Source organism: Neoarius graeffei, chromosome 21 (genome assembly GCF_027579695.1).
Source record: "Neoarius graeffei isolate fNeoGra1 chromosome 21, fNeoGra1.pri, whole genome shotgun sequence".
NCBI classification, from domain to species: Eukaryota; Metazoa; Chordata; class Actinopteri; order Siluriformes; family Ariidae; genus Neoarius; species Neoarius graeffei.
In genome coordinates, this window is record NC_083589.1 from 55,182,678 (window position 1) to 55,209,592 (window position 26,915).

General features: G+C 41.1%; 1 protein-coding gene across 2 annotated transcripts in view; it reads left to right on the plus strand.

Annotated features, from left to right (window-relative positions):
- dmtf1 (cyclin D binding myb-like transcription factor 1) overlaps positions 1 to 22,624 on the plus strand; it is a 53,034-nt gene extending 30,410 nt beyond the window's left edge. For both annotated transcript variants that reach the window (XM_060903362.1, XM_060903361.1), the window contains exons 14-17: positions 7,085 to 7,237; positions 7,339 to 7,563; positions 21,693 to 21,828; positions 21,937 to 22,624. In XM_060903362.1, coding sequence (XP_060759345.1) covers positions 7,085 to 7,237; positions 7,339 to 7,563; positions 21,693 to 21,828; positions 21,937 to 21,974 — 552 coding nt within the window. In that variant the 3' untranslated portion in view covers positions 21,975 to 22,624. The remainder of the gene's footprint in view (positions 1 to 7,084; positions 7,238 to 7,338; positions 7,564 to 21,692; positions 21,829 to 21,936) is intronic.
- Positions 22,625 to 26,915: the final 4,291 nt, after the last annotated feature.

Here is a 26,915-nt window from a genome sequence, read left to right on the forward strand (position 1 = left end):
GATCCAAAGTGTCCTCGCCTGGTCTGCAGGCAACGCTAGCAACTGAATGAACTTAATGAACACTGTTAGACACGTTATAAAATACAACAGGAATGATGTGGATGATATTGACGGAAGATACCGTTCAACAGAATAAGTGAGTTTTCTTGGTGTCTTTCTAGTTCAGAAAGTTTAGTCAGTCAGCAGCACAGCTAGGCTCGGACCTGGCACTATGCTGATGTTGCTAACATTTGCACCCACGTTTCGGCAGCGAAAGTTCATAAAATGGATAACGGAAAGTTCATAAAAATGGCTAACGGATAACGGAAAGTTCATAAAAATGGATAACGGTAATGGTGAAAATGATAAGTTGGCCTTATAAGTGCCAACAGATATTCAAGGTATAAGTAGATGAAATGAACATAAAAGGGGTCTTATTTTCAACTAAAGTGTACTGCAGATGTAGGGAGTTGAAACATTTTCTGAATGAGCTAGTTGGCCCCTTTAAATAAACGGGTATCTATTCATACAGTGAGATCGCCAAAGTTTAATAAACTGAAAATGCAATAACTGTAATTTTGAAGTAGATGATGTATAGGACATGTGTCACTTGTGTTTTGTGACTTATTGTAAAAATGATATAAAGGGTTCAAAATCGCATAGTTACAAATATAATAGTAACTTCATATGATAATATTAACCACTGGTTATTTCAGAGAGGAAAAAAATGGGGAGACTATTGCTTCCATTCGGGACAATACAACACAGAATTCGGGACCACTGGGGGACACAAAGAAAAAAAGTTAATTTCGAGCCCTGCACATGCCCCTTTTCCACCAAAGCAGTTCCAGGGCTGGTTCGGGCCCAGTGCTTAGTTTGGAACCGGGTTTTCTGTTTCCACTGACAAAGAACTGGCTCTGGGGCCAGAAAAACCGGTTCCAGGCTAGCACCAACTCTCTGCTGGGCCAGAGGAAAGAACCGCTTACGTCAGCAGGGGGGCGGAGTTGTTAAGACCGACAACAATAACAAGACCGCGAAAGATCGCCATTTTTAAGCGACGAGAAGCAGCAGCTGTACAAACGCGAAGTAATTTATTATTATTATTGTTGTTGTTGCCGCTGCTGCTTCTTCCGTGTTGTTTTTGCTTTGATATTCGCGCCAAGGTTTATGCAAACGTAGCGACGTAACTTCCGTATACAGCGACGTAATGACGTATACAGCGACGTAATGACGTGGCTCCGCTTAGCCCCGCGAGCTATGGAAAAGCAAACTGGTTCTCAGCTGGCTCGCAAGTTGAACGAGTTGTAAACCAGCACCAGCCCTGGCCCCGAACCAGCCCTGGAACTGATTTGGTGGAAAAGGGGTAACAATGACCAAATTTCAGAGCGAACTAAATTTCACAGGTTTTATGAAATCGGAAGGCCGTCTAGCTTTTTTTTTTTTTTTTTTTTTAAAAGATGGACTTAACACTGTGTATAATAATAAGTAACACTTTATATGAAGATTCCCGTAACTAATATAATTTTACTGCATTAGTTAATATAAATAAGCCATAAGTTGGAAACCACTGTTGAATGTGCGTGACCTTCGAGCCCTCAGGCAGCACTGCCTGAGAAACTGTCATGCTAATGTGACAAATATAGCCACATGGGCTCAGGAGTACTTCAGAAACCGTTGTCCCTTAACGCAGTCTGTCGCTACATCCAGAAATGCAGCCTGAAACTGTATTATGCAAAGAGGAAGCCATTCAGCAATTCTATACAGAAACGCCGCCGATTTCTCCGAGCCCGAACTCCTGTCCTACATTGACTAATTTTTATTTAATTCAGCCACATAAATTTGTGGGGAACCCATGGCCAAATGGTTAGAGAAACAGCTTTGGGACCAAAAGGTTGCCGGTTCAGTTCCCTGAACCAGCAGGATTGGCTCAAGTGCCCTTGAGCAAGGCACCTAATCCCAACTGCTCCAGCAAGTGTGGTGGTGTACCAAAGAAAAACTGATGATGTGATTATAAGTTCGGGCAAGAACCCGGCCATAATAAATAATAATAAGAAGAAGAATAATAACATAAATGTGCAAAAACTAAATCGCAGCATGTTCCTTAGGGTGCATCAGTTGCCCCCTAAAAATGAAAAGTTCCTCCGATCATGGTGCATTTTTGTTTTTATGTTCCTTTTGGTAAGAAAACACACTGGGTGAAATATTTTGACAAAATTCAAAAGTTTAATGGTGGCACCAGGAGCTCAAAGTTATGGAAAAGTGACTTTTATGACAAAATTTCGATCACTTTTCATGAAACATTATGGCACCTTTATAGAGTATACCAAATACATGGATTAAAGTTTTCCATCGTGTGACGGATTTCCGTCAACTGAACTCTCCCAAGGCCAAATGTGAGGTCGGTGCTGATCCGAGGAGAATTAAAATGACGGGTGGTTGGGTAGAGATTGGGTTATAACACTGATGTGTTGCAACACCATCAACTATCAGCAGGGTTTATTTAACTTTTTTGTTTTTGAGCCATGCTTTGTGTCGTTCATTTCCTATGTTTGATCATGTTTAAACGTTCGCTGTCTACGGTGCGGCATTAAAAAAAAAACATGCGCTGTCAAAATTGGCAAAATACATTCCCATGTGCTTGGCGTGCTTGTGCCTGACCATTTCTGTTTTGTATTAAATTAAATCTTGCCAAAATGACTTACGCTACGTTCACACTTGCAAGGCTTAATGCTCAATTCTGATTTTTTTGTGAAATCCGATTTTTTTGTGAGGTCGTTCACATTAACAAATATATGCGACTTGTATGTGATCCTCAGTATGAACGAAAAGCGACCTAAAAGTGTTCCGCATGCGCATTGCAGGATACGACGACGTCACACGCAGTGAGCATGGCCAGTGTTTACGGAAGTAAAACCGCCCGGTTGCGGTATGACCCATCCAATCTAGCTTGAATAGCTGCATCCCCCCAAATGGAAATCAGCTCCCTAACCTCTGCGTCCTTCCATTGAGAAGATTCAGAACCTTCACAGCCCGAAGCGTCCCTCGCATTGATGTCATGCGCAGGGGCGCAGATACGTTTTTTGAACTGGGGGGACAAAAAACTGGGGGGGACAAAGCTGCCAGCAAACCAACCCCAACCCCGATATGCCTGTCAAACTTGTTGTGGGTTACCATAGCAACCAAGCTCGAGCTCGCAACCTGTGCAGTCTGCGCAGCTCAACCAACCGAATATCAGTCTTTGTTTTATGTGAGTTGTTGCAACTATGTATACACTGCCGTGCACCTCAGTAAACCGAATGGTAATTAGTCTTTTGATTTTTCCGTGAGGTTTGCCTTATGCAAAGAAAGACAGCATAGACGTTTTTTCCTCCCTATAAGTGGGGGGGGGGACCGAACAAGGTGAATTTAAATCTGGGTGGGACGAATCCCACCCTCTATCTGCGCCCGTGATTATGCACCATGTTGTTGTAACTTTTTTTGAGAGACCCGCCGCCTACTTCAGCGCAGAATAGTGACGTTTGTGGCTTGTTGATGACGTGTAAGTCGGATGAATGCGACCTGGCGGTTCAGACTGAAGTCGCATATGAAAAGAGCGGATAGGGATCGGAATTAGGACCACATATCCAAACGGCCTGGGTCGGATTTGAAAAAATCGGATCTGTGTCGTTCATATTGTCAATAAAAGATCGGATACAGGTCACATATGGGCAAAAAGATCGGATTTGAGTCACTTCAGCCTGCAGTGTGAACGTAGCCTTAGTTCAAACTTGGGCATATAGAAATAGAGCATGTTAAAAAAACACGGAAAAATAAAGCCCGGAAAGCCCGCTCCTCTGCTTCAGCCAGACTTGAAGACCCGACGGTGCAATGCTTGCAGACTGTCAGAAGTAATTGGACCTAAATTTATAGCTAACAAATCAGCAGACGCCCCAACAATTATTATTTTCGTTAGGCCAGTGTGTAAGGTATGTTAGAACCGTGCCTTATAGCCTACGTTCTATCACAATTTAAAGGAGGTTTGAGGAGTTGGAGGCTGCGAGCGCAATGATGTTCCGACATGCGCTAAACTTTATTCCCTGAAAATCATACACCAGCGTTCAATGCCTCAAACAGTCAAAATGTCTAGAAGACTACGGTTAAATAATAATCATAGCCTACTAAGTTAAATTACGTCAAAACATCTGTTTCTGGCCTCTGAAATGATGGAGGAAAATGAGAACGAACGCAAAGTAGATAGCAGCCAACTTCACGCGATCTTTTAGGGAACTTAACACTCGTTGGCCACAATATTTCTCTTAATAAAATCTTGAATTGTTTTTGAAGTCGTATTCAACACAAAGTAAGGTCAAACCCCAATTTTAATGTAAGCGAAGATCCAAACTTTTTTCTATATTGACGTCGAGCACAGAGGAGCATGTCATTCTGCTTTCGGTTTCGGCAGCATGGATGCGCTTTACATGAAAGAAGGCACTGATGTGTCCGCCATCGATAAAGGTGTAAAAAACAAGTGGAGGTGGGCTTGGCTGTACGAAATAGGTGAAAACGGAAAGCCATTTAGTTCATGGTGCAAAAAACTAAACATTCCAGGCGCTTGCATTTGTGTGGTTTGCCACAAAAAATAATATACGGAAGCAATGGAAAGAAAGTGCAATAAATTGAATATATTAATCCATTAATTAATTGATAATAAAGTTATCAGTTCTAAGTTAACCATTCTCAGAATTTCATCGAAATCCACCCATAACCCCTCCCCCCATAAATTTTCAGTCAAAGAATTTTTTTTTTGCTTTAATCCATGCAAATATCTTAGATACACATTTTTAGTACATATTCTAAATATATTATCAAGCACAGTTTGAGTTTTAGCTGTTCATTGAATCATTGTTCAACTGCTTTTAAACAATACAAATGTATTATGAATCACATTAATGCTTCTCAATCCCTTGCAAAGGTTCTTAACATGATCTCTGGGTCACAAGAAATCAATAAACGGAGTCCAACATTGTGATTCAAACCTTACGCGAGAAACATAAAATAAGCGTTTTTTGGCAAAAAATGAACCTCATGGTGCCACCATTAGACTTTTGAATATGGTCAAAAAATTTTACAGGATGTCTTTATTGGTGAAAAGGAACACCCAAACAAAAATGCATCAGATTTTATGAAAGTGACGGCAACTGATGCACCCTAATGTTCCTAAACGTTGCATTCTGGTCTCCATTGGCGCTTGCTTCAGCTTCAGTTCTGAATTTCGCAGGTTAACAAAATGTTATTCCTCAAAACATCTTATTACAAGTTGTCACTTGGTGCGTTAATTCTGAAGCTCATAGTGCGGTCACGCTAACAATTAGTAAGGATTAAAACAGGAAGCTGATCAGTGACAGGATGTGACCCAAAACAAAACTGAGATACAGTTACCACCCCAGTGTGGATTGCTTTCCCATAACAGCACATCGCAAAGTGTTTTATTCCTCTTATAGTGCAGCAGTTTGTCAACAGTCACGTGTTTTTGTTTTTGTTTTAAGTCATTTAACATCATGCCATGCATTTTTAAAAGTTTATAGTTATTTATTTTATATGTTTATCGTGGAATGTCGTTCACTTACAAGCCTCTTTGGTCTTTTTTTAAGTTATAACACAAAACATACAGTTTCTTCTGTTACAGAGAAACTCCAAAGTAACAAATTATTGACCGTTATAAAGCTGCAGACTCCTTCAATAAAAAATAGACGACTCTTTGTTTAGTAACAGCATGTTTTTGAACGCATTCATTATTAGTCTTGCCAATACATTAAAGTTATTGTTAATAATAATAATGTAGGGCGGCACGGTGGTGTAGTGGTTAGCGCTGTCGCCTCACAGCAAGAAGGTCCGGGTTCGAGCCCCGTGGCCGGCGAGGGCCTTTCTGTGCGGAGTTTGCATGTTCTCCCCGTGTCCGCGTGGGTTTCCTCCGGGTGCTCCGGTTTCCCCCACAGTCCAAAGACATGCAGGTTAGGTTAACTGGTGACTCTGAGGCCCTGTTTACATTATTTCGAATCAGCGGATCATCAGATTAACGTTTTTAAAACGATTCGCGTGCACACAGCAACGCCAATACATGGATACGCTAATCACATGACTAATTAGACGGCACGTCACATGATCCCAGTGCATATCGGGCATGCGCAAGTCACTCATCACTTGCAAGTGGAAGGATGGCAAGCAAACACCTTCTCCAGCAGATAAACACACCTGGCTGTGATGTTCATGTTCTCACTGAGTTTAAGCGCCTGAAGGAGGTTGAAATGTGTAAATAAACCTCAGTGCGGCTCAGCGCTTCCTCCTGCGCTCCAAATCACTCCGCCCTGAACAGCGAGTGCCCTCTGGAGGGTGCGCACTCCGGCCCTGCGCAGCTCACAGAGCGCGCGAGTGAAGCGCACGAGCAGTGATTCGGGACTGAGCCGCTGTGTGTGTGATCCCAACGCCAGCGAATCAGGAAGGTGGATGTCACAGTGACGTTGTCCAATGACGACGTCAGCTAGAGCTCAGCACAGCGTATCCGCGTATCCTCAATGTTTACACAGCACCGGACCAGACACGAACTGGGTTGAAAACGTAGGCCCTGGCGGATTCCCGTTTCCCGGCGTTTTAATGTGAACGGACAGTGCATCCGCGAAGAAAACGAGACAGATACGGTCTAATGTAAACTTGGCCTAAATTGAGCGTAGGTGTGAATGTGAGTGTGAATGGTTGTCTATGTGTCAGCCCTGTGATGACCTGGCGACTTGTCCAGGGTGTACCCCGCCTTTCGCCCGTAGTCAGCTGGGATAGGCTCCAGCTCGCCTGCGACCCTGTAGAAGGATAAAGCGGCTAGAGATAATGAGATGAGATGAGATGAGATAATAATGTAGTATGGGAATTTTAAAAAAAATCCATCTTTTTTAACCATAATCTGGGCTTTTCTGGCACTTTATTGCGAGGAAACAAAAATCTAATCTTTTCAACTTCTTCAAGCTAATTCATGTTGTTACATGAAGATGTTTGTTACAGGAATAATACACTAACATAACTCGTTATTGTTTTATTATTGTTATCACTCCTCATTTCCTTCTCTCCTCTTCCCCAGTCCTTCCACTTGCAGCCCACCGGCACCCCGGGTACCTATTTCCTCCAGACGGGATCCAATCAGAGCCTGCCGCTCACACTCTCCACAAATTCCACCGTCACGCTCGCAGGATCACCGGGCTCACCGGAGCAGATTATCTTACACAGCCTCGGCGTGAGTGTTTCTTTACTCACACGAATGTTTTAATAGTGACAGGAGAACCGATGATGGATGAATGAATGATTTTGATGTAACCTCTCGCACTCGGTGATCAGGGAGACAGCCTGAGCGACAACGTTACCGTGCAAATGTCTCACCCCGGCATCATAATCCAGACCGTGACATCCGAAGACCTTCCCGACCCTCTGAGCCAAACAGAGTTGACGTCGGAGCAGGACTTGGCCAGTGAGGAGGCTGCCGAGGTGCCGGCGTGCTCGAAGGAAGGGGACGAGTCGAGTGAGCAGAGCTCTAAAGTCGTGCAAGAGGACTCGACAGATAAGGTACTGAGAAACCTGGGGTGTATTCTGTGTGATGACGTACAGCGGATATAAAAAGTCTACACACCCCGTTAAAATGATCGGGTTTTCTGATGGAAAGAAATGAAACCACGATAAATCCAGAGGTGGGGACTTGAGACTTGGGGACTTGGACTCGAATCACTGTTTTCATGATTTGTGACTTGACTTGACAAAACATGACAATACTTGAGACTTGACTCGGACTTGGAAGTTTAAGACTCGGGACTTGACTTGACTTGACACACGATGACTTGAGTGTTATTTCCATCGTGTTTTTTTTGTGAAAATAAAATGTAATATGCACATACTTCAGTAATTTTGATTGCACTGCCATTGCGTTGTCACCGCCCTGTCCATCAGGCACGCTCTCTGCGTGGGCTATATATACCACGCCCCATGCCACGATGTGTTCACAGATTTCACATCATATCATCATGTCAGCCATCCCAAGAGTAATCACTTATGGCTTCAAGGCCTACTGCCTAGAAGGTAAACGACGAACGGCGCAGTGCAAGATTTGCAACGTGACGATTTCTGACAGCCAGACCACGACCTCCGATTTCGTCCGGCATTTGAAGATCCATTCTGCCCAGTAAGTTTATTAATGTGTTGTTATTTGGTGATAGCAGCTAAACTCCTCGTTAGCCAATGTTAGCCACGAGAGTGAGCGGTAGGTAGGAGGATTTTAGCCATTGCAGATGTAGCTAGGGATTCAGTTTATTATTGTGAAATTCTTATGTGAATGCTGGTAAGCAATGTAGTTACGTCAACTTTAATGATATTGTATATCAGCAGTAGTAAGTTGATTGTGCACTTTGCAGTCGTGATGCTGAATAACATAAGCAGCTTCCTACCCTGTTGTTCTGTTTCAGGGTTAAGCTAATGGTCAGCTTGTGAACATGTACACGTTCATGAGCAGTACAAATTCGTGTAAGTGTGTTCGTGTACATTAGCCAGACTGTCCATAGGGCATAGAGGCAGGGGAGTTTATCATAGCCGTTTGAAATAGCAGTGCAGCAACCTGCACGTTTTTTTCGTCACACTACCCGATCAAAAAAGAAAAGAAAACTCCGTCCCACTGCCGATCATGCACTATTGAAAAAAGCGCCACGATTTGGATTCACCGGCATGCCACTCGCTGTTTGAATACAGGCTAGCAGCAATACTAAACTCTGCAAAATAGGCTGACTGTGCGCGGGAGTCTCGGTTCCCGCTGTAACACAGCGTTACGAAAATAAATTGTGCAGCCATCCAAACCATGAATTTACATTTAGTATATCAGGCTACCAGGCCGCCAAAACAATGGTTTGAATGACTGCAATTTAGAGAGCACAACTCTGTAACTGAACAGGTGCATTGGATATTTCCCAGTGTGGTAATTTAAAAAGTCTCTGGGTAATTGTTCAAGGAAAGATGAATCCCGCGCACTGTCCTTTCCGTATTGTTCCCGAAACGTTGCACTTGTGGCAACTAGGACAATGCGTTAGCCACGACCGAAACGTTGTGAGCAAAGTTCCTGTGGAAAGGAATGCGTGGGATGCATACCGTATTTTCCGGACTATACGTCGCTCCGGAGTTTAAGTCGCATCAGCCAAAAAATGCATTATGAAGACGAAAAAAACATATATACGTCGCACCGGACTATAAGTCGCACTTTTTTGAAGGGTTATTCTATCCATAGAATCTGTGATTGTATCTGATAAGCGGCGCGTGGTTACTGCGCGACTGCATTGTTTATTTAATAAACGAACAGCTGAGCAGTGATAACGCGCCCTTTGCCCTGTAAGCAGCCTAGTCTGATTATTTTAAATATCTACTACTATCTTTAATACTATCACTATCGTTATTACTAATGGCCTATATTATTATTATTATTATAACTAATATTAGTAGCCTATTACTGATGCATTAATCAGTTTGCTTTTAGAATATTTTTACCGGTAGGGCTTATTATCGCCCCATGGCTCTTTCATCTGTGTTCTTAAAGCTGTAGTCATCATCGAGGAGTGTCATTCTTCATTTTTGTCGAATTTTATTTCATTAAATCAGAGGTCAAGTAGGCTATAGGTATATCATCTCCAAAGACAACCGTCTAGTGAAAAAAAAAACAACCACCGCTTTTAAATCCCCTACTTAAATCCTTAAAAAGAGTCATTTAACTCATGTCTTGTGTGATCTGATCTCCAATGGTGAAATAAACCGGTTGTGATATGAGTAGTCTGTTATTTTAGAAGATAAATTTAATATATAATTTAATATATAGCCTAATAAAAATATTTTATAACACATCACGACATATTACTGTCTGTAACTGTTCGTCACTAAAGCGTTTTCTAAGATCATAATGTCTGATATTATTATTTTTTTTTACACACACAATAAGCGCGTGCGCGTAAAGTTATAGTAAACCACCCCCCGCCTTTTTTTTTTTTTTTTTTGAGTCGCTGGACCCACCCACCTCCTGCGTTCCGGGACCTCCCACTTCACAAATTAAGCACTGCCTAAAATCATTACATAACTTATTTAAATAACTATAGCCCTATCATTAATAATAAAACACAGGTCAATCAAGTTTATCAAGCTGGCGATTTCACTCCAAATCAGCAAATCCATTGAATTCCTCATCCTCGGTGTCGCTTCTGAACAACTCTGCCTCCAGCAGCAGATGAAGCGCCGTTTCCTCTTCTTCTGCGTGGCTGTCGTCAGACTCAGCATCAGCTCCAGTTATTCCGCGGTGAAAAAAAAAAAAAAAAACATATATACGTCGCACCGGAGTATAAGTCGCATGGCTAGCCGAACCATGAAAAAAAGTGCGACTTATAGTCCGAAAAATACGGTAATTAATTTAACATTTATTTTCGTAACAATCTATTATAGCGGGAACCAAGACTCCCGCGCCAAAGTCGTTCTATATGTCCCCGCTCCGCACAGGCTGAGGCAGCCTCGGAGAGGGAGAGAGCGCTTTTGCACACACCTCTGTAGCTTGTCATATGGGGTAAGATGATGTCACTTTTGCACGGGCGAACAGGTCTTCTTTTTGAGACCTAAATTATGTCTGACACATTTCTCTATCCTTTGGTTTTTGTTTTTTTTTTACTGGCGCAAACATGCATCGAAGTCACTTCAGGTGACTTCACTCATGCCCCTGTTAACCCAAGGTGTCGTCCTACCCTCTTTTAACTACGCACATAACAGAATGCCAATTCTCTGTTTGTTTTTCTTGTTGGCTGATGACAATGTGAGAAACTTAGTTGGCTTTCAATCTTGCAATCAATTTTGCCATCAATAAATAACTTTGTGACATTATTACTGTTTTGTTTTATTCCATGATGTATTTTACAGAACATGAGTATTTAAAATGCAAATATTTAACAGGTTGGGCACATGTGCCAGGGATGTTTACTGACATTTACTTATGTATTGCCTTTTCAATGTATTAAATTCATATTCTGCTGCTAAAATTGCGCCAATACGCCTAAGGTGACTTGACTTGACTTATTATAGGACTTGACTTGACTTGACTTGCCCAAGACAAAAAAGACTTGGGACTTGAAGGTTAAGACTTGAGACTTGCACATGTGTGACTTGGTCCCATCTCTGGATAAATCATTTCAAAACTTTTCCCACCTTTAATGTGACCTATAATTTGTACAATTCAATTGAAAAATCTGTTCAGGGGGAAATAAAAACGTACAATAAGCTGGTTGCGTAAGTGTGCACACCCTTAAACTAAATACTTTGTTGAAGCACCTTTTGATTTAATTCCAGCATTCAGTCTTTTTGGGTTCACACCTGCCATTAATTAAAATGACTCTGATTAACCCCAAATAAAGTTCAGACATTTACTCCGTTGCATCCTCCAGCAAAAGCCAGGGTTCACAGAGAGCTTACAAAGCATCAGAGGGATCTCACTGTTGAGAGGGATCAGTCAGGAGAAGGGGACAAAAACATTTCCACGGCATTAGATATACCATGGAGCACAGTGAAGACCGTCACCAGGAAGTGGAGAAAATATGGGACAAGAGAGTGAGATTACCGAGAACTGGACGTCCCTCCAAAATTGATGAAAAGACAAGATGAAAACTGGTCAGGGAGGCTGCCGAGAGGCCGACAGCAACACTGAAGGAGCTGCAGGAATTTCTGGCAAGTACTGGCTGTGTACTACATGTGACCGCAATCTCCCGTATTCTCCACATGTCTGGACTATGAAGTAGGGTCAAAGAAAAACATCCAGGCCCGGCTAAATTTTGCAAAAACAAATACATCAACTCTCCCAAAAGCATGTGGGAAAATGTGTTCTGGTCTGACGAAACCAAGGTTGAACTTTTTGGCCACAATTCCAAAAGGTATGTTTGGTGCAAAAACAGCACTGCGCATCACCAAAAGAACCCCATACCCACGGTGAAGCATGGTGGTGGCAGCATCATGTTTTGGGGTTGTTTTCTTTCAGCTGGAACAGGGGCTTTAGTCAAGGTGGAGGGAATTATGAACAGTTCTAAATACCAGTCAGTTTTGGCCCAAAACCTTCAGGTGTCTCCTAGAAAGCTGAAGATGGAGAGGAATTTCATCTTTCAGCACGACAGTGACTCCAAAAAAGTTTTGGAACGGCCCAGCCAGAGCCCAGACCCAAATCCAATTGAAACTCTGTGGGGTGACCTGAAGAGGGCTGTGCACAAGAGACACCCTCGCAATCGGACAGATCTGGAGCGCTTTTGCAAGGAAGAGTGGGCAAATATTGCCAAGTCTAGATGTGGCAGGCTGATAGACTCCGACCCAAAAAGACTGAATGCTGTAATTAAATCAAAAGCTGCTTCAACAAAGTATTAGTTTAAGGGTGTGCACACTTACGCAACCAGTTTACTGTACGTTTTTTATTTTTTACTGCATGTTTTTTCCCCCGAACAGATTTGTTTGTTTTTCGGTTGAACTGTACAGGTTATAGGTCACATTAAAGGTGCGAAAAGTTTTGAAATTATTTATCATGGTCTCTTTTTTTTTTTTTTTTTTTTTTACATCAGAAAAACCGATCATTTTAACAGGGTGCGTAGACTTTTTAGGGTTTCAGATATGTTTTATTTGAGCAATGTATACATATATACAGTATATACATACAGTATGTCGCGTATCTTTCACACGCACGTTTCATCATTTGTTGCTCTTTTTCCTTTTTTCCCCATGAACGCCCGTACACACACAAAATACTCACAGGACCAAAACACAATAGAACAAAAGAAAACAAAAAACATGAACAATTTAAAAAAAAAAAAAGACTCTCCATTAATTTAGTCTCAGAGTTGTATTCCCGACTCTCCCCAGGCTCCACCCCATTCCTCCGTCAAGCTTGTTGACATTAAAGGAACAGTGCACCGTACTTCCATAATGAAATATGCTCTTATCTGAATTGAGACGAGCTGCTCCGTACCTCTCCGAGCTTTGTGCGACCTCCCAGTCAGTCAGACGCAGTCAGACGCGCTGTCACTCCTGTTAGCAATGTAGCTAGGCTCAGTATGGCCAATGGTATTTTTTGGGGCTGTCGTTAGATGCGACCAAACTCTTCCGCGTTTTTCCTGTTTACATAGGTTTATATGACCAGTGACATGAAACAAGTTCAGTTACACAAATTGAAACGTAGTGATTTTCTATGCTATGGAAAGTCCGCACTATAATGACAGGCGTACTAACACCTTCTGCGCGCTTCGGCAGCGCATTGATATCTGAGCTCCGTATCAATGCGCTGTCGAAGCGCGCAGAAGGTGTTAGTACGCCTGTCATTATAGTGCGCACTTTCCATAGCATAGAAAATCACTACGTTTCAATTTGTGTAACTGAACTTGTTTCATATCACTGGTCATATAAACCTATGTAAACAGGAAAAACGCGGAAGAGTTTGGTCGCATCTAACTACAGCCCCAAAAAATACCATTGGCCATGCTGAGCCTAGCTACATTGCTAACAGGAGTGACAGCGCGTCTGACTGCGTCTGACTGACTGGGAGGTCGCGCAAAGCTCGGAGAGGTACGGAGCAGCTCGTCTCAATTCAGATAAGAGCATATTTCATTATGGAAGTACGGTGGACTGTTCCTTTAAGTGAACCATGATTTTAATTTGCCAGATACTTAATTAGAGGTGACCACACCTTATCAAAGTAGGGGAGTTTGTCCATAAGAGTGTATCATATTCTTTCTAGGTGGAGTGTGTTCATAAGATCACTGAGCCACAACTTTGTAGGAGGGGCCTCCTTCTCTTTCCAGTACATGAGAAGCAACCTCCTTGCAGTAATAAGACTGTAGGAAAGGAAACATTGCTGAGTGTTGGTCAACTTCATAGTATCATCAGATACTCCTAAAATGATAATTAGTGGGTCTGGTTCCAATTGGATTTGAAGTCTCATCTCATCTCATTATCTGTAGCCGCTTTATCCTGTTCTACAGGGTCGCAGGCAAGCTGGAGCCTATCCCAGCTGACTACGGGTGAAAGGCGGGGTACACCCTGGACAAGTCGCCAGGTCATCACAGGGCTGACACATAGACACAGACAACCATTCACACTCACATTCACACCTACGCTCAATTTAGAGTCACCAGTTAACCTAACCTGCATGTCTTTGGACTGTGGGGGAAACCGGAGCACCCAGAGGAAACCCACGCGGACACGGGGAGAACATGCAAACTCCGCACAGAAAGGCCCTCGCCGGCCACGGGGCTCGAACCCAGGACCTTCTTGCTGTGAGGCGACAGCGCTAACCACTACACCACTGTGCCGCCTGGATTTGAAGTATTTCAGATATTGATTTGAAAATATTGATCCAATAAGCCTGAACTTTGGGACAGTCAACAAAGCTATGTAGTAGTGGATCATCTGCTGACAGGGATTTGTCACACATCGGGGAGAGCTCAGGATAATAATAATAATAATAAGTTGAATTTATATAGCGCCTTTCAAGAAACCCAAGGATGCTTTGCAATTATAAAAAAAAGGAAAAAAATAATAATAATAAAAAATAATAAATAAATAAATAAATAATAACAAATAAAAGTAAAAAGTCCACCAAGTAGGGGTCAGGATGTAATTCCCGTGGTGTAGCAGCCACAGTCCCACCAAAAGGCGCATGAAAACGAGTCCCACATCTCCAGCACCGCCGCCGTGACACTGTCAACCACATCGCTCGAACACCACGCCGTGGATCCACAAAGCGAGCAGAGAAGCTCCGCCACGCAGAGCGCTGGTGTGTCCCAAACCGCCTGCACAGCTGCCACGACGCCACCGAGCAACATCGCTCGGAACATCAGGCCAAGCGTTAAAGCACAGAGCGCTGGACAACCACGATGTTAAATGAGCAACGAGCTCACTGCAGTCCACAGCTGGGAGCACAGGCATCACCCACAGCGAACCAAGGCCTGGAGGGAACCGACGCCCAAAACTGGATCCGGAGCTACACCACGACCAGCAGACAAAACACTCAAACATCAAACTACACAAACACACAGAGAAAAAAAAAATGAAAATTGAAAAAGAAAGAAAATGAAATTAAAAAAGCTCTGGTGAGAAGCGGCAGCCAGAATGCGCACGACGTACTCTCAACCGGAAACGAAAAAAGAGGATATATTTTATGTAATCTCTCCTTGGAATAGTGAAGACGATGTAGGATTTTAAATTGAATTAAGCAGCGTCTTTCATTATTAGAGCATCGATGGACGTGCTCCAACCCCCCCTTCCATCTTATATCAGAGATCACAATGCCCATTTCTTCCTCCCACTTCGATTTTATCCGGTTGGAATCAACTGGACTAAGGGATTGTAAAGTGTTATATATGTAAGATATTGCTTTAACCGAGCATGATGTGAGTCGGAGACATCCATCTAGACTAGAACCTGCAAAGGTCTCAAAATTTGGTAGGTGTTTCCTTACATAGTCTCTTATTTGCAGATATCTAAGGTGGTCCATCCCTTGCAACTTATATTTACTCTGTAGTTGTGCAAATGTATCTCCAATGTACAAGTCTCCTATTGTGTGGATGCCTACCCCTTTCCAAAGCTTAAAAGCACAGTCCAGATTAGATGGTGGAAAACCAGGGTTTCCGACAATGGGTAGGACATAGGATATGGGAGGTAAGTTAAAGTGTGATCTAATTTTTTTTCCAAATGCGCATCACTATGTGGATCACTATACTGCTCTTGTATACAGACTTTTCAACGACGGACGGAGACAGAAGGATGGCTCCCAACGAGTAGGGTTGACATGCCTCTTGTTCCAACTTAAGCCAATTTGGTGGAGATGTTGTGTCATCTAACCAGTGCCAAACAAAGGGAACTCGCACACCTATATGCCGATATAATAATGCACTTTTATTGCATATTAAAACAAACAAAAAGTGCTACCCAAGTGAAAAGTGCAAACGTTTCGGTCACAATCGGACCATCCTCAGTGCAAACAATTAAAAATAAAGACACGCCCATATATAGACAAGGGCACGTACACGGAAAACAGGTAGTAGGTCTACAACCAAGCTTGAATACAGGTTAGGGTGCATGGATAAAGACATCCCATCATCAGTACCGTTCCTGTTATGATTTAACTAATGACATAATTTGTAGTCATAATAAATGTCATAAGGAAAGAAAATAACAACAACAAAAAATATATATATTTAAAAATAATAAAAAAAATATATATATAAAAAAATAAAATATATTAAAAATAAAAACAGAAAAAAAACAATCAGACAATAAACGTAAGACTAAGTGTACAAGCTATTCATAGAAAACAAGTCAAGTCAAAATCATCATTCAATCCATTCGGTTGCAATGTTTTTAAATAAAAAATCCATCTGCAGCCGGTTTCACTAAGTTAGACTATGACTTTGACTTAGACAGCGGGTATAGTCGGGCTTAGCATAGACGTCTAACAAATACTGTTGCACAAAGCAGTTAAGACTCCGACTATCTTAAGTCGTACTATGCTGCAAAGGACTGTGGGTATTTTAAGACTCTTTTCAAAACAAAAAAAATGGCGGACAGTGGTCGTTCAGTGCCGTTTAGCCACTCGGAAAATCTGGCTATGTTAGAGGAATTTAATTCCTACAAAGACGTTTTATTAGGCAAATTCAGCGAAGAATGTAGCAATAAGAAAAAACATGAAGTGTGGGAAAAAATAACGTCGTCTGTGAATAGCGTTAATCCATCTGCGAGAAGAGATGTTGCTGCCGTGCGTAAAAACACCCCCACTGGAGGAGGGGGTTTGAAGAAACTAAAAGTAACCACAGAAATGGTCATCAACATTTATGGCGACGAGTCGCCCTTATTCTGGGGAGTGAAAGGAGGAAAGGAGAGCGGAGTAACCGGCTTCGCCAGACCCAGCAGCAACTCCCTTAGCAACGTTGAAGCTGAGGCTCCTTCACCCTCGGAGTTGTCATCACCCAGTACCTGCGCGGATGTGACACTACACGAAGAGCCTACCAAAAGGAAAGACTGCAACTTAAATTGAAGAGACTCGCGCAGATGGAGGAGTGATGTGTGTGTGTGTGTGTGTGTGAATGCATGAGAGAGAGAGATAAGTGATGAGTGGTGATGTAATTATCTGCATAAATGAATTGATATTTATATTATTTATATATATTTATAAGTAATAAAATGAATAAGCTGGCATTACACTGTTTGTTCTTTGTACTTTATAGTTAGATTATAATAGCCTAAATTTGTGTATTACATACTTGCAATGTACTTCACTGCCTTAACGTTTCAAGCTTTCTTGTAGTTATTGACATTGATGGCACTTATGGCTTGACTGTTGTTTTTTTTATTATTAAATTTTATAGCCCTTAGACCCATATTAGACTGGGGGGAGGGTGTCTTACTTTTTAAGCCTAAAATTAGACTTAAAAAATTAGTCTTAACTTTTGTGAAACTGTCTTACTTGCATTAGACTGGTCTATAAAGAAACTTAAGACCAATCTTAACCCATAGACCAGTCTAAACTACTTTAGTGAAACCGGACCCAGGTCTCACATCTAAGTAAAAACTGGCTAGTACAGCTACTACGACGATTAGGGAGAACTTGGTCAATGCCAGCAAACTTAAGAACATTAGCCGAATGTTTAGCTTCATTGAAGTGTCTTGCAACTGGCGATTTAGAGTCCCCCCTATATATCGCACTTATATATTTTTTATTTTTTTATTATTTTTTAAATATATATATATATATATATATATATATATATATATATATATATATATATATAATATAATTTTTTAAATATATTTTTTTTTATTTATTTTTTATTTTCTTTCCTTATGACATTTATTATGACTATAAATTATGTCATTAGTTAAATCATAACAGGAACGGTACTGATGATGGGATGTCTTTATCCATGCACCCTAACCTGTATTCAAGCTTGGTTGTAGACCTACTACCTGTTTTCCGTGTACGTGCCCTTGTCTATATATGGGCGTGTCTTTATTTTTAATTGTTTGCACTGAGGATGGTCTGATTGTGACCGAAACGTTTGCACTTTTCACTTGGGTAGCACTTTTTGTTTGTTTTAATATGCAATAAAAGTGCATTATTATATCGGCATATAGGTGCGCGAGTTCCCTTTGTTTGGTTCTAGTTATTCTATTGGAACTTGCGCACCCACCAGGTATCAAATTTAAAGGCGCGGTACCTTCATTGGAAAGCACGTTCATCTAACCAATGCGTCATAATCGTAATATTTGAAGCCCAATAATAAAATAGAAAATTTGGGAGTGCAAGGCCCCCCTCTCCTTTAGATTTGCAGAGATGCCTCTTGCCAATTCCGTGACAGGGTGCGTAGACTTTTTATATCCGCTGTAGGTCCGAAAGGTTCAGTATGAAACATTTACCAGTCTGTTCGTTCTTAATCCATATCAAGAACCTTATAATGCTAAGGCCTGAATCTAAAGCACTTGTTTACGCAGAAGAAAGTTCGCGCTCTGATTTCGTTAATTGGATCCCAGCAGAGACACGATTACAGTCATCTAAAGCCATCGAGCAGCCGGAGACCCTTTCCCACGTAAAAACCTTTCCACAGACCCCCTCATGATTCACATCACGTATTTATATCATTATAGCTGTGTTCACATATATACCGGTACGATAATGGTATAACTGTATCGATACAAAGTATACCGGTACAGTTTAGTGCATCTGTCCACACTAGTGAGAAATGTTTGCGGTTTTCTTTCACAGTAGTTGAAATGCGCGTGCGCGAAATGTTTCCGTGGTTACCGAGTAACTTCCTTCCGAGAATATGGCGGATGAAACGACGTGTGTGCGCTTTTTGTTGTCAATGTACAGTCTGTATTTCTGGTGGTCATTTATTCAGTCAAATTGTATAAAACGTGCGAGGCAGTTGAGAAAGAAACGAAGAAAACGAATCTCCGTTCTTCACTATTTTATTCAGCGAAGACATCGATTGAGGTGTGTGACTTTGCGCATGCGCATTATATTTGTATCGATACAGAACCGCTTCATCTGTCCACACTACAGCGAAGCGCTGCAGTACCGGGACGAAACCCATACATTTGTGGGTTTCGTACCGATAGTTATACCGCTACAGTACCGGTATAGTTGCTAGTGTGGACAGGTGTTGCAGTACGAAAGTAGTATCGTATCGGTACAAAATCCCTAGTGTGGACAGGGTATATAATATTCCAACTGTTCAAAATTAGGCACTTTAAGCACAGTAGTGTGCAAAAGTTTACATACCCTTAGGACAAAATGAGAGAGAAGAAATTTATAGCAAAAAGACACTTCATGTGTTTCACATTATTACAAGTAATAAGAGTCCAAAAAGCTCTCTCTCTCTCTCTCTGAATTCCCTGTTTTGTTTATATATTTTGCTCGAACCTCTCAGCTGTGATTTTTTTTTTTTTTTTTTTGTAAATGAAAACTTTTGCAGTGGACATTTACTTAATGTGCCTCATTTTTAAACAGCTGGAATTTTATCATGAAATGAATCTGTGCTGTGATGGCCATTATGTTTATTTATTTTTATAATTTGTACACTGATTTATTAATATTTTTTTTATTCATGAATTTTCCACTAACAGAAACGAAACTAGTTAGATTGTTAATATTAGTGTTGCAGTCGAGTCACTAAACCTCGAGTCCAGTCTCGAGTCCCCAGTGTTCCAGTCCAAGTCTCATCTCATCTCATTATCTGTAGCCGCTTTATCCTGTTCTACAGGGTCGCAGGCAAGCTGGAGCCTATCCCAGCTGACTATGGGCGAAAGGCGGGGTACACCCTGGACAAGTCGCCAGGTCATCACAGGGCTGACACATAGACACAGACAACCATTCACACTCACATTCACACCTACGCTCAATTTAGAGTCACCAGTTAACCTAACCTGCATGTCTTTGGGGGAAACTGTGGGGGAAACCGGAGCACCCGGAGGAAACCCACGCGGACACGGGGAGAACATGCAAACTCCACACAGAAAGGCCCTCGCCGGCCCCGGGGCTCGAACCCGGACCTTCTTGCTGTGAGGCGACACCGCTAACCACTACACCACTGTGCCGCCCCCCAGTCCAAGTCATGAAAGAAAATTTCGAGTCGAGTCTGAGAACAAGACTCCACCCGCACCATTTGACGGTGGCTGTTGCTGCCTTTATGTGAAAGCGTCTCTGCTACTGTGTTAGACTGATGTTACTGCTCGACTGCCTCATTTTAGTGAACAGGCTACAGATAAAAAAGCTCATTCATCGCTCAGCAAGCCCCGCCCACTATCAACAGAGCAATGAACATAGCATGTCAGTTCCTTCTCTGGGTGGAGTCTTACTAAATAACGATTGGAGTTCGAGGTCGTCCCCGTCGTCTCCTTGATAGTTCTTCTACATATTGAACACATAGCAGTGCATTTTTTCCCACTGCACGAGAAGTCTGTATAAGCAAAGCGGACAATCCTAGCGGCGTTCTCTCCAGGCATTTTAGCGCCACATTTAACGTTAGTTTGTTCCTGAACATGACGTATGAACAGGTGAATGTGCATTCTCTTACACAAAATTAGTATAAAATTAATGTCGATATAAATATCTTACGCCAAATTATTATGGCATGTTAAAAAAATAAAGAAAAAATCCGAGTCCTCGTCTCCAATTTACGAGTCCGAATGCAGTTAATGCACGAGTCCGAGTCCAAGTCGATTCATGAGTCCTTAAAATTAGGGCACGAGTCGGACTCAAGTACTACAAATGTGGTTAATATGTAACTGCTGTGGATCCATTTTGTATCATAAAAACAGCTTGCTTTTTTTTTTAAATAAAATTGACATTAGATTTATTCGAGCCCCGTGGCCGGCGAGGGCCTTTCTGTGCGGAGTTTGCATGTTCTCCCCGTGTCCGCGTGGGTTTCCTCCGGGTGCTCCGGTTTCCCCCACAGTCCAAAGACATGCAGGTTAGGTTAACTGGTGACTCTAAATTGAGCGTAGGTGTGAATGTGAGTGTGAATGGTTGTCTGTGTCTATGTGTCAGCCCTGTGATGACCTGGCGACTTGTCCAGGGTGTACCCCGCCTTTCGCCCACAGTCAGCTGGGATAGGCTCCAGCTCGCCTGCGACCCTGTAGAACAGGATAAAGCGGCTAGAGATAATGAGATGAGACATTAGATTTATGCTGCTATTACTTTTTTTTTTTTTTAAGCTTCAGATAAGTCATTCAAATCTAGAAAATAATTAAAAACTGGACGATTACTTTAGTAGTATTTTTTTATACTGGTTTCCATCTCTGTATTAATAAATACATTAATGCAACTAAATTAAACATTTATTAATAATTTTTTTTTGGTAGTTTAGTAAATAAATGTTTGCTGTTTTTACTACAATTGCTGTTAACTAAGTTGCCATTATCAATTCTCGATAATAACTAAACTGAATATTCAACAACATTTTGATTGTAGTTGATCATCTCTCCGTTTATTAATAATTTTCTGTTTATTAATAAGATAATAATAGTGCTGTTACAAAATTATTATTATGAAATAAAAATGTATACAATATTGGACCCCAGTTTTTTTCCACACATGTAACCACTTCTGGCCTGATCTCTCTCTCTCTCTCTCTCTCTCTCTCTCTCTCTCTTTTCTAAATTAGAGTTCGAAATTAAAGGAGGAAGCAGTGAATAGTGGGATAGGCGACAGTGCGGTGCTAATCGTCCCATCACCGAGCAGCTTCATCCCCACCAGTGACATCACCACTGACTCCGTCCTTCCCGTCGGTACACTGACAGGTCAGAGTTCATCACTGATCCGGAGCAAGATGAATTTCTGTCTCCTTTCGGTTCTGACTTGAATTCGGATCTGTGTGTTCATGTTTTTATTTCTGATCCCGTCCTCAGATCCCATTCTTCAGAACCAGGAGGAAGGCTCAGACTGATGAGCAGCTGGACGGAGGCCGTCGTGAAACCGTGCTGTCAAATTTGTGCGGCTAATGCAAGAGAACGTTGTGTGTTTGTGGGTCAACAAGCCACTGTTCTCAATACACCCTGCTGTCGAGGGCAAGTGTTCTAGTGACGACCCTGTAGCGTGAGCCCGAATCATGAGTCACGTTTCCGACACGCTGCCAAACCCGAAATTAGATTTAACAGACTAGTATGAACACTGAGCCAGTCATCATGAGGAAGAACCACAGGGACAACACACACACACACACACACACACACACACACACACACACATATATTCACATATTATATACTGTTTACTTCTATGGATCTGTATACCGTCTGAAAATTTGTAGCTCTGTACACAATTATGAACAAGGTGCATTCGTAAACTTTTTTTTTTTTATGGTCTATTGAAAAGAAAATCATTACACTGACTATTTTAATGGGCATCTGAGTACTGCTTTCTCATTCACATTGTATGAACTTTGCACTGTTCCCATGTCCAGTTACGATAGCGTGTTTAGCCAAACACCAAATGTCTGCTTGTCTGGACAGATGTTAATTTATCAAAGGTCACATTTTCTATATGAGTGTATGGTCCTGTGTTTTATTTATTGAATAAACAATGTTATTCACCGTCTTCTGCATTACTGCTGCTTCTAAAAAACCTTGAACATCCTCAGACAGATCCGGTCTCAACAGGCATGAAGGACTTTATAGCTGAGTAACGTATTTCAGTTCAGGAAAACATCACTGTGTTTTAATTTACACACCATTCAGAATATATATATATATATATATATATATATATTAGTGCTGTCAAGCGATTAAAATAATTAATTGCGATTAACGTCACGACTGTCATAGTTAACTCGCGATTAATCGCAATTTAATCACATTTTTGTCACATGAAAAACCATTGTAATTCTCTTATCAGCATAAAAAAGTGAATGGGCTTGCTCACCGTTCAAACTACGGGGGTACTCGGGGGATCCGAGATCCCTTGAAAACATGATTTGGGAAATGTTGGGGGGTCTCTAAAATATTGGCAAAATGATGTTTATTGACATAGCAATCATGTGTAATGGGAAGCATTTGCATATCCGAAGTGAGCGCGCGATGGAGATCCGCGCTCTGAGACAAGCACCCCCCCAAGGGAAAAAAGGGACCCCCCCCCCGAAAATATCAGCATAGTTCGAACACCGGTTATACCAATGTTTTTTTTTTTTTATTGCAGAGCATAACACGTCTTGTCACAGCCACTGCAAAGTGGGGCTGGAGCCGCTGATGGGAAAACGAAACCTAAGCCGAGCACTGTGGCTCTTCGGGGGAGGGCAGAGGACTCTGGCTGTGCGGGGCGTGGCATCATGTCACAGAGCGTTAATCTCACGATAAAAAAATTATCGCCGTTAAAATTGAGTCAAGTTAACGCGTTAATAACGCGACATTTTTGACAGCACTAATATATATATACCGATATATATATATACATATATATATACACTCAGCAAAAATAAAAACTTGACGCTCATTATTTTTCAAATAGTGTTTAGAAACTTTTCTTGAAAGAGTTCTTGTTGTGATTATGGTTAAATGCATTGTCAAGGGCATTACGTCACACATTCATTCTACTGGTCGGGCCTACGTAGCACGTGCGAGAGCACTGCACGCTAAAATCACGTGACACAAGTGACGTGACCTATTGATACATGTGCAGTTGATCTCACGGTAGCAGAGTAGAGTGTCATCTCAGAAAAACAAGGTTTTATGGTTAATTATTCGTTAATTTGCAATGCCACGACTGTCAAACATTCAGCGTGAACATGCCATTGGCATGCTGAATACGGGAACATCCGTCACTGACGTTGCGAGGGTTATGGGATGCAGTCGACAGACCATCCATAATCTCCAGACACGTCTCCATCAAACTGGCACCACAGCCGACCGTAAGGAACCCTCCACAGAACTTGCAGGAGCTTGGTGCCATGTTGGTACAAATATGGCGGTGCATTCCCCAAGCTGTGTTCAGACGCATCATCCAATCCGTGAGGAGACGTTGTATCGCAGTTGTGAACGCCCATAGAGGACACACCTGATATTGACATGATTTCATTAAGTTGTGACTCACAGTTTTTGATCATGGACATTGTCGTCGCATTTCCGGTGGAACCGATTCCATGACAAACATGATCTGTATGCTATAGCATCTTTAATGACAAGATAATTGAATACAATCATTATTTCAAACCTATTTTTCCAAAATGTTCAAATTATTGACTTTGAAACGAGTGTAAAGTTTTTATTTTTGTTGTGTGTATATATATATATATATATATATATATATATATATATATATATATATATATGAGTGATTCTACGCTTATGGGTACTGAAATGGGGACATGAACTTATTTATAAAAGTTCAGCTAAAACCATTTCTTTTTTTTACCATCAGGTCACAAAACATGTAATCTTTAATGAATGATATGTTAAAAGATAACTTTAATTTTCTGAGATGTAATAAAAACATATTTATATGCCAAAGTCAGAACGTAACAGAAGTGTTGTGGACATATATATTCTCAATTTTAACAATGTAGAATTACTTTTTGAAACATAGGAAGGTGATGTTTTAGCAAATATAATTAATAAACATGTGTAGTAGAATAAACATACACATTCTTTCAATAAGATTAACATGGTATATAGCTAGACTGTAATTAACAGACGCGAGATGGACAATCGTAACAGAAGTAATGTAACAGACATCATTTTGGAACTCATAGGCTTGACTTTGGCATATAAATATGTTTTTATTACATCTCAGAAAATTAAAGTTATCTTTTAACATATCATTCATTAAAGATTACATGTTTTGTGACCTGATGGTAAAAAAAGAAATGGTTTTAGGTGAATAAGTTCATGTACCCATGTCAGTACCCATAAGCGTGGAATCATATGTATATTCTATATACACCTCTGTCATATATATATATATATATATAAGTACAGATGAAAAATGTTACAAAAATGAATCTGAATAGTCATATTAGAGCGGCGGCTATAATTATCGACAGTACATAATTATCAACGCCTTTTCAGATTTACCAATAAAACAATTTTACAAAGATGAGTTTCAATTACAAGTTATTAATCAACCAGAAAACCCGCCCTTGCCCTTTGATCTTGTTACCTGAGATGGATTTTTTTTTTTTTTCAGCACGATCAACAATTTTTCGGAAAACCCGGATGTTATCATCGCAGGTAAGCATGGTGGAAAGATCATGGACATGTTTTTACTGATCAAATTCACCGATATTTCATGATCTCCTCGTCGAAACCTACTTTGTGTCTTACGCTTTCATTTGACAGTCGCTGTTTTGTATCTAAACGCGCGTTTGAGAAGTCACGCGCGTGAGGCGTCAATAATAGTGATCACTTTCACCAGTGTCTACCATTATCGACACCCTGTGGAATTAAGGGATGTTTACAACTGTTATGGATCGATCTATCTTTGTGGAACATTGTTGAAGTAGATGAAGTACTTTAGAAAAATAAAAGTGCTGTGATTTATAATATTTTTTTCTGATTCATAACAGAATGGAATGTTTATAGAGTATTTGGAATCCGATTGCAATAAATAGAATTAGACCAGAATTAAATTCCTAACGTATAAAAAAAAATTACATACTTGAAATATTGAGATTTTTCTATTTCATTCAGAAAATATTTTTTTTGCAGTGTGTTGTAAATATCAACCACATATTACAATATCAGTAGACATTTTGTATTTTGGTTCGAGGAATGACACGCGACCTTTGACCTGGAGTTTCATGCGGTTACAGTGTCGATTCCCTGTTGATATTTATTGGTAAACTACAAAACTAGAAATTAATACAAACAATGACGAATGATTAACAAAATGTAATCTATGAAAATATTTAGAAAGTGGAGCAGAAAGATTTTCTGACGCAGGTTGAACATTATCAGTTCATTTGTTTACAAACATTACAATTACTTCCTCGTTTACATAAACACCAACATCCATATATTTATCTCATCTCATCTCATCATCTCTAGCCGCTTTATCCTGTTCTACAGGGTCGCAGGCAAGCTGGAGCCTATCCCAGCTGACTACGGGCGAAAGGCGGGGTACACCCTGGACAAGTCGCCAGGTCATCACAGGGCTGACACATAGACACAGACAACCATTCACACTCACATTCACACCTACGCTCAATTTAGAGTCACCAGTTAACCTAACCTGCATGTCTTTGGACTGTGGGGGAAACCGGAGCACCCGGAGGAAACCCACGCGGACACAGGGAGAACATGCAAACTCCGCACAGAAAGGCCTTCGCCGGCCACGGGGCTCGAACCCGGACCTTCTTGCTGTGAGGCGACAGCGCTAACCACTACACCACCGTGCCGCCCCATATATTTATATCAAAGATATTTTGTACTAAATATAACTCTATGGAAAACAAATCTGAAATAAACTGTTTTGTTAACTTAATACCACATACTGTTTTTTGTTTTTTTTTATAAATAATCATTTGGGTGTCGATAACTGTGGACAAAGGTGTCAATACTTGTGGAACGGTGTCACTTGATCTGATACGCCAAGTAATCGGGAATCAACTCCTCCCCCCCCCAGTGAAAGTTTGAGTAATTATTCATGTACAATTTACATATTAAAAGTCTTTCTTTTCTACTTTTGCAACGGCCAAAAGATCGTTAAGGTGTCGATAATTGTAGCCGCGGCTCTAGTAAAAAGTAAAAGAATATACCACAACTACAATGTGGTTCAAATACACACACACACACACACACACACACACAATCAGTTATGGAATATTTTGGCCTGTTTGGGTATATTGAGGTTTGGTTTGTCTGAACATTGAGAAAATCCATTATTGGCTTGACCGTAC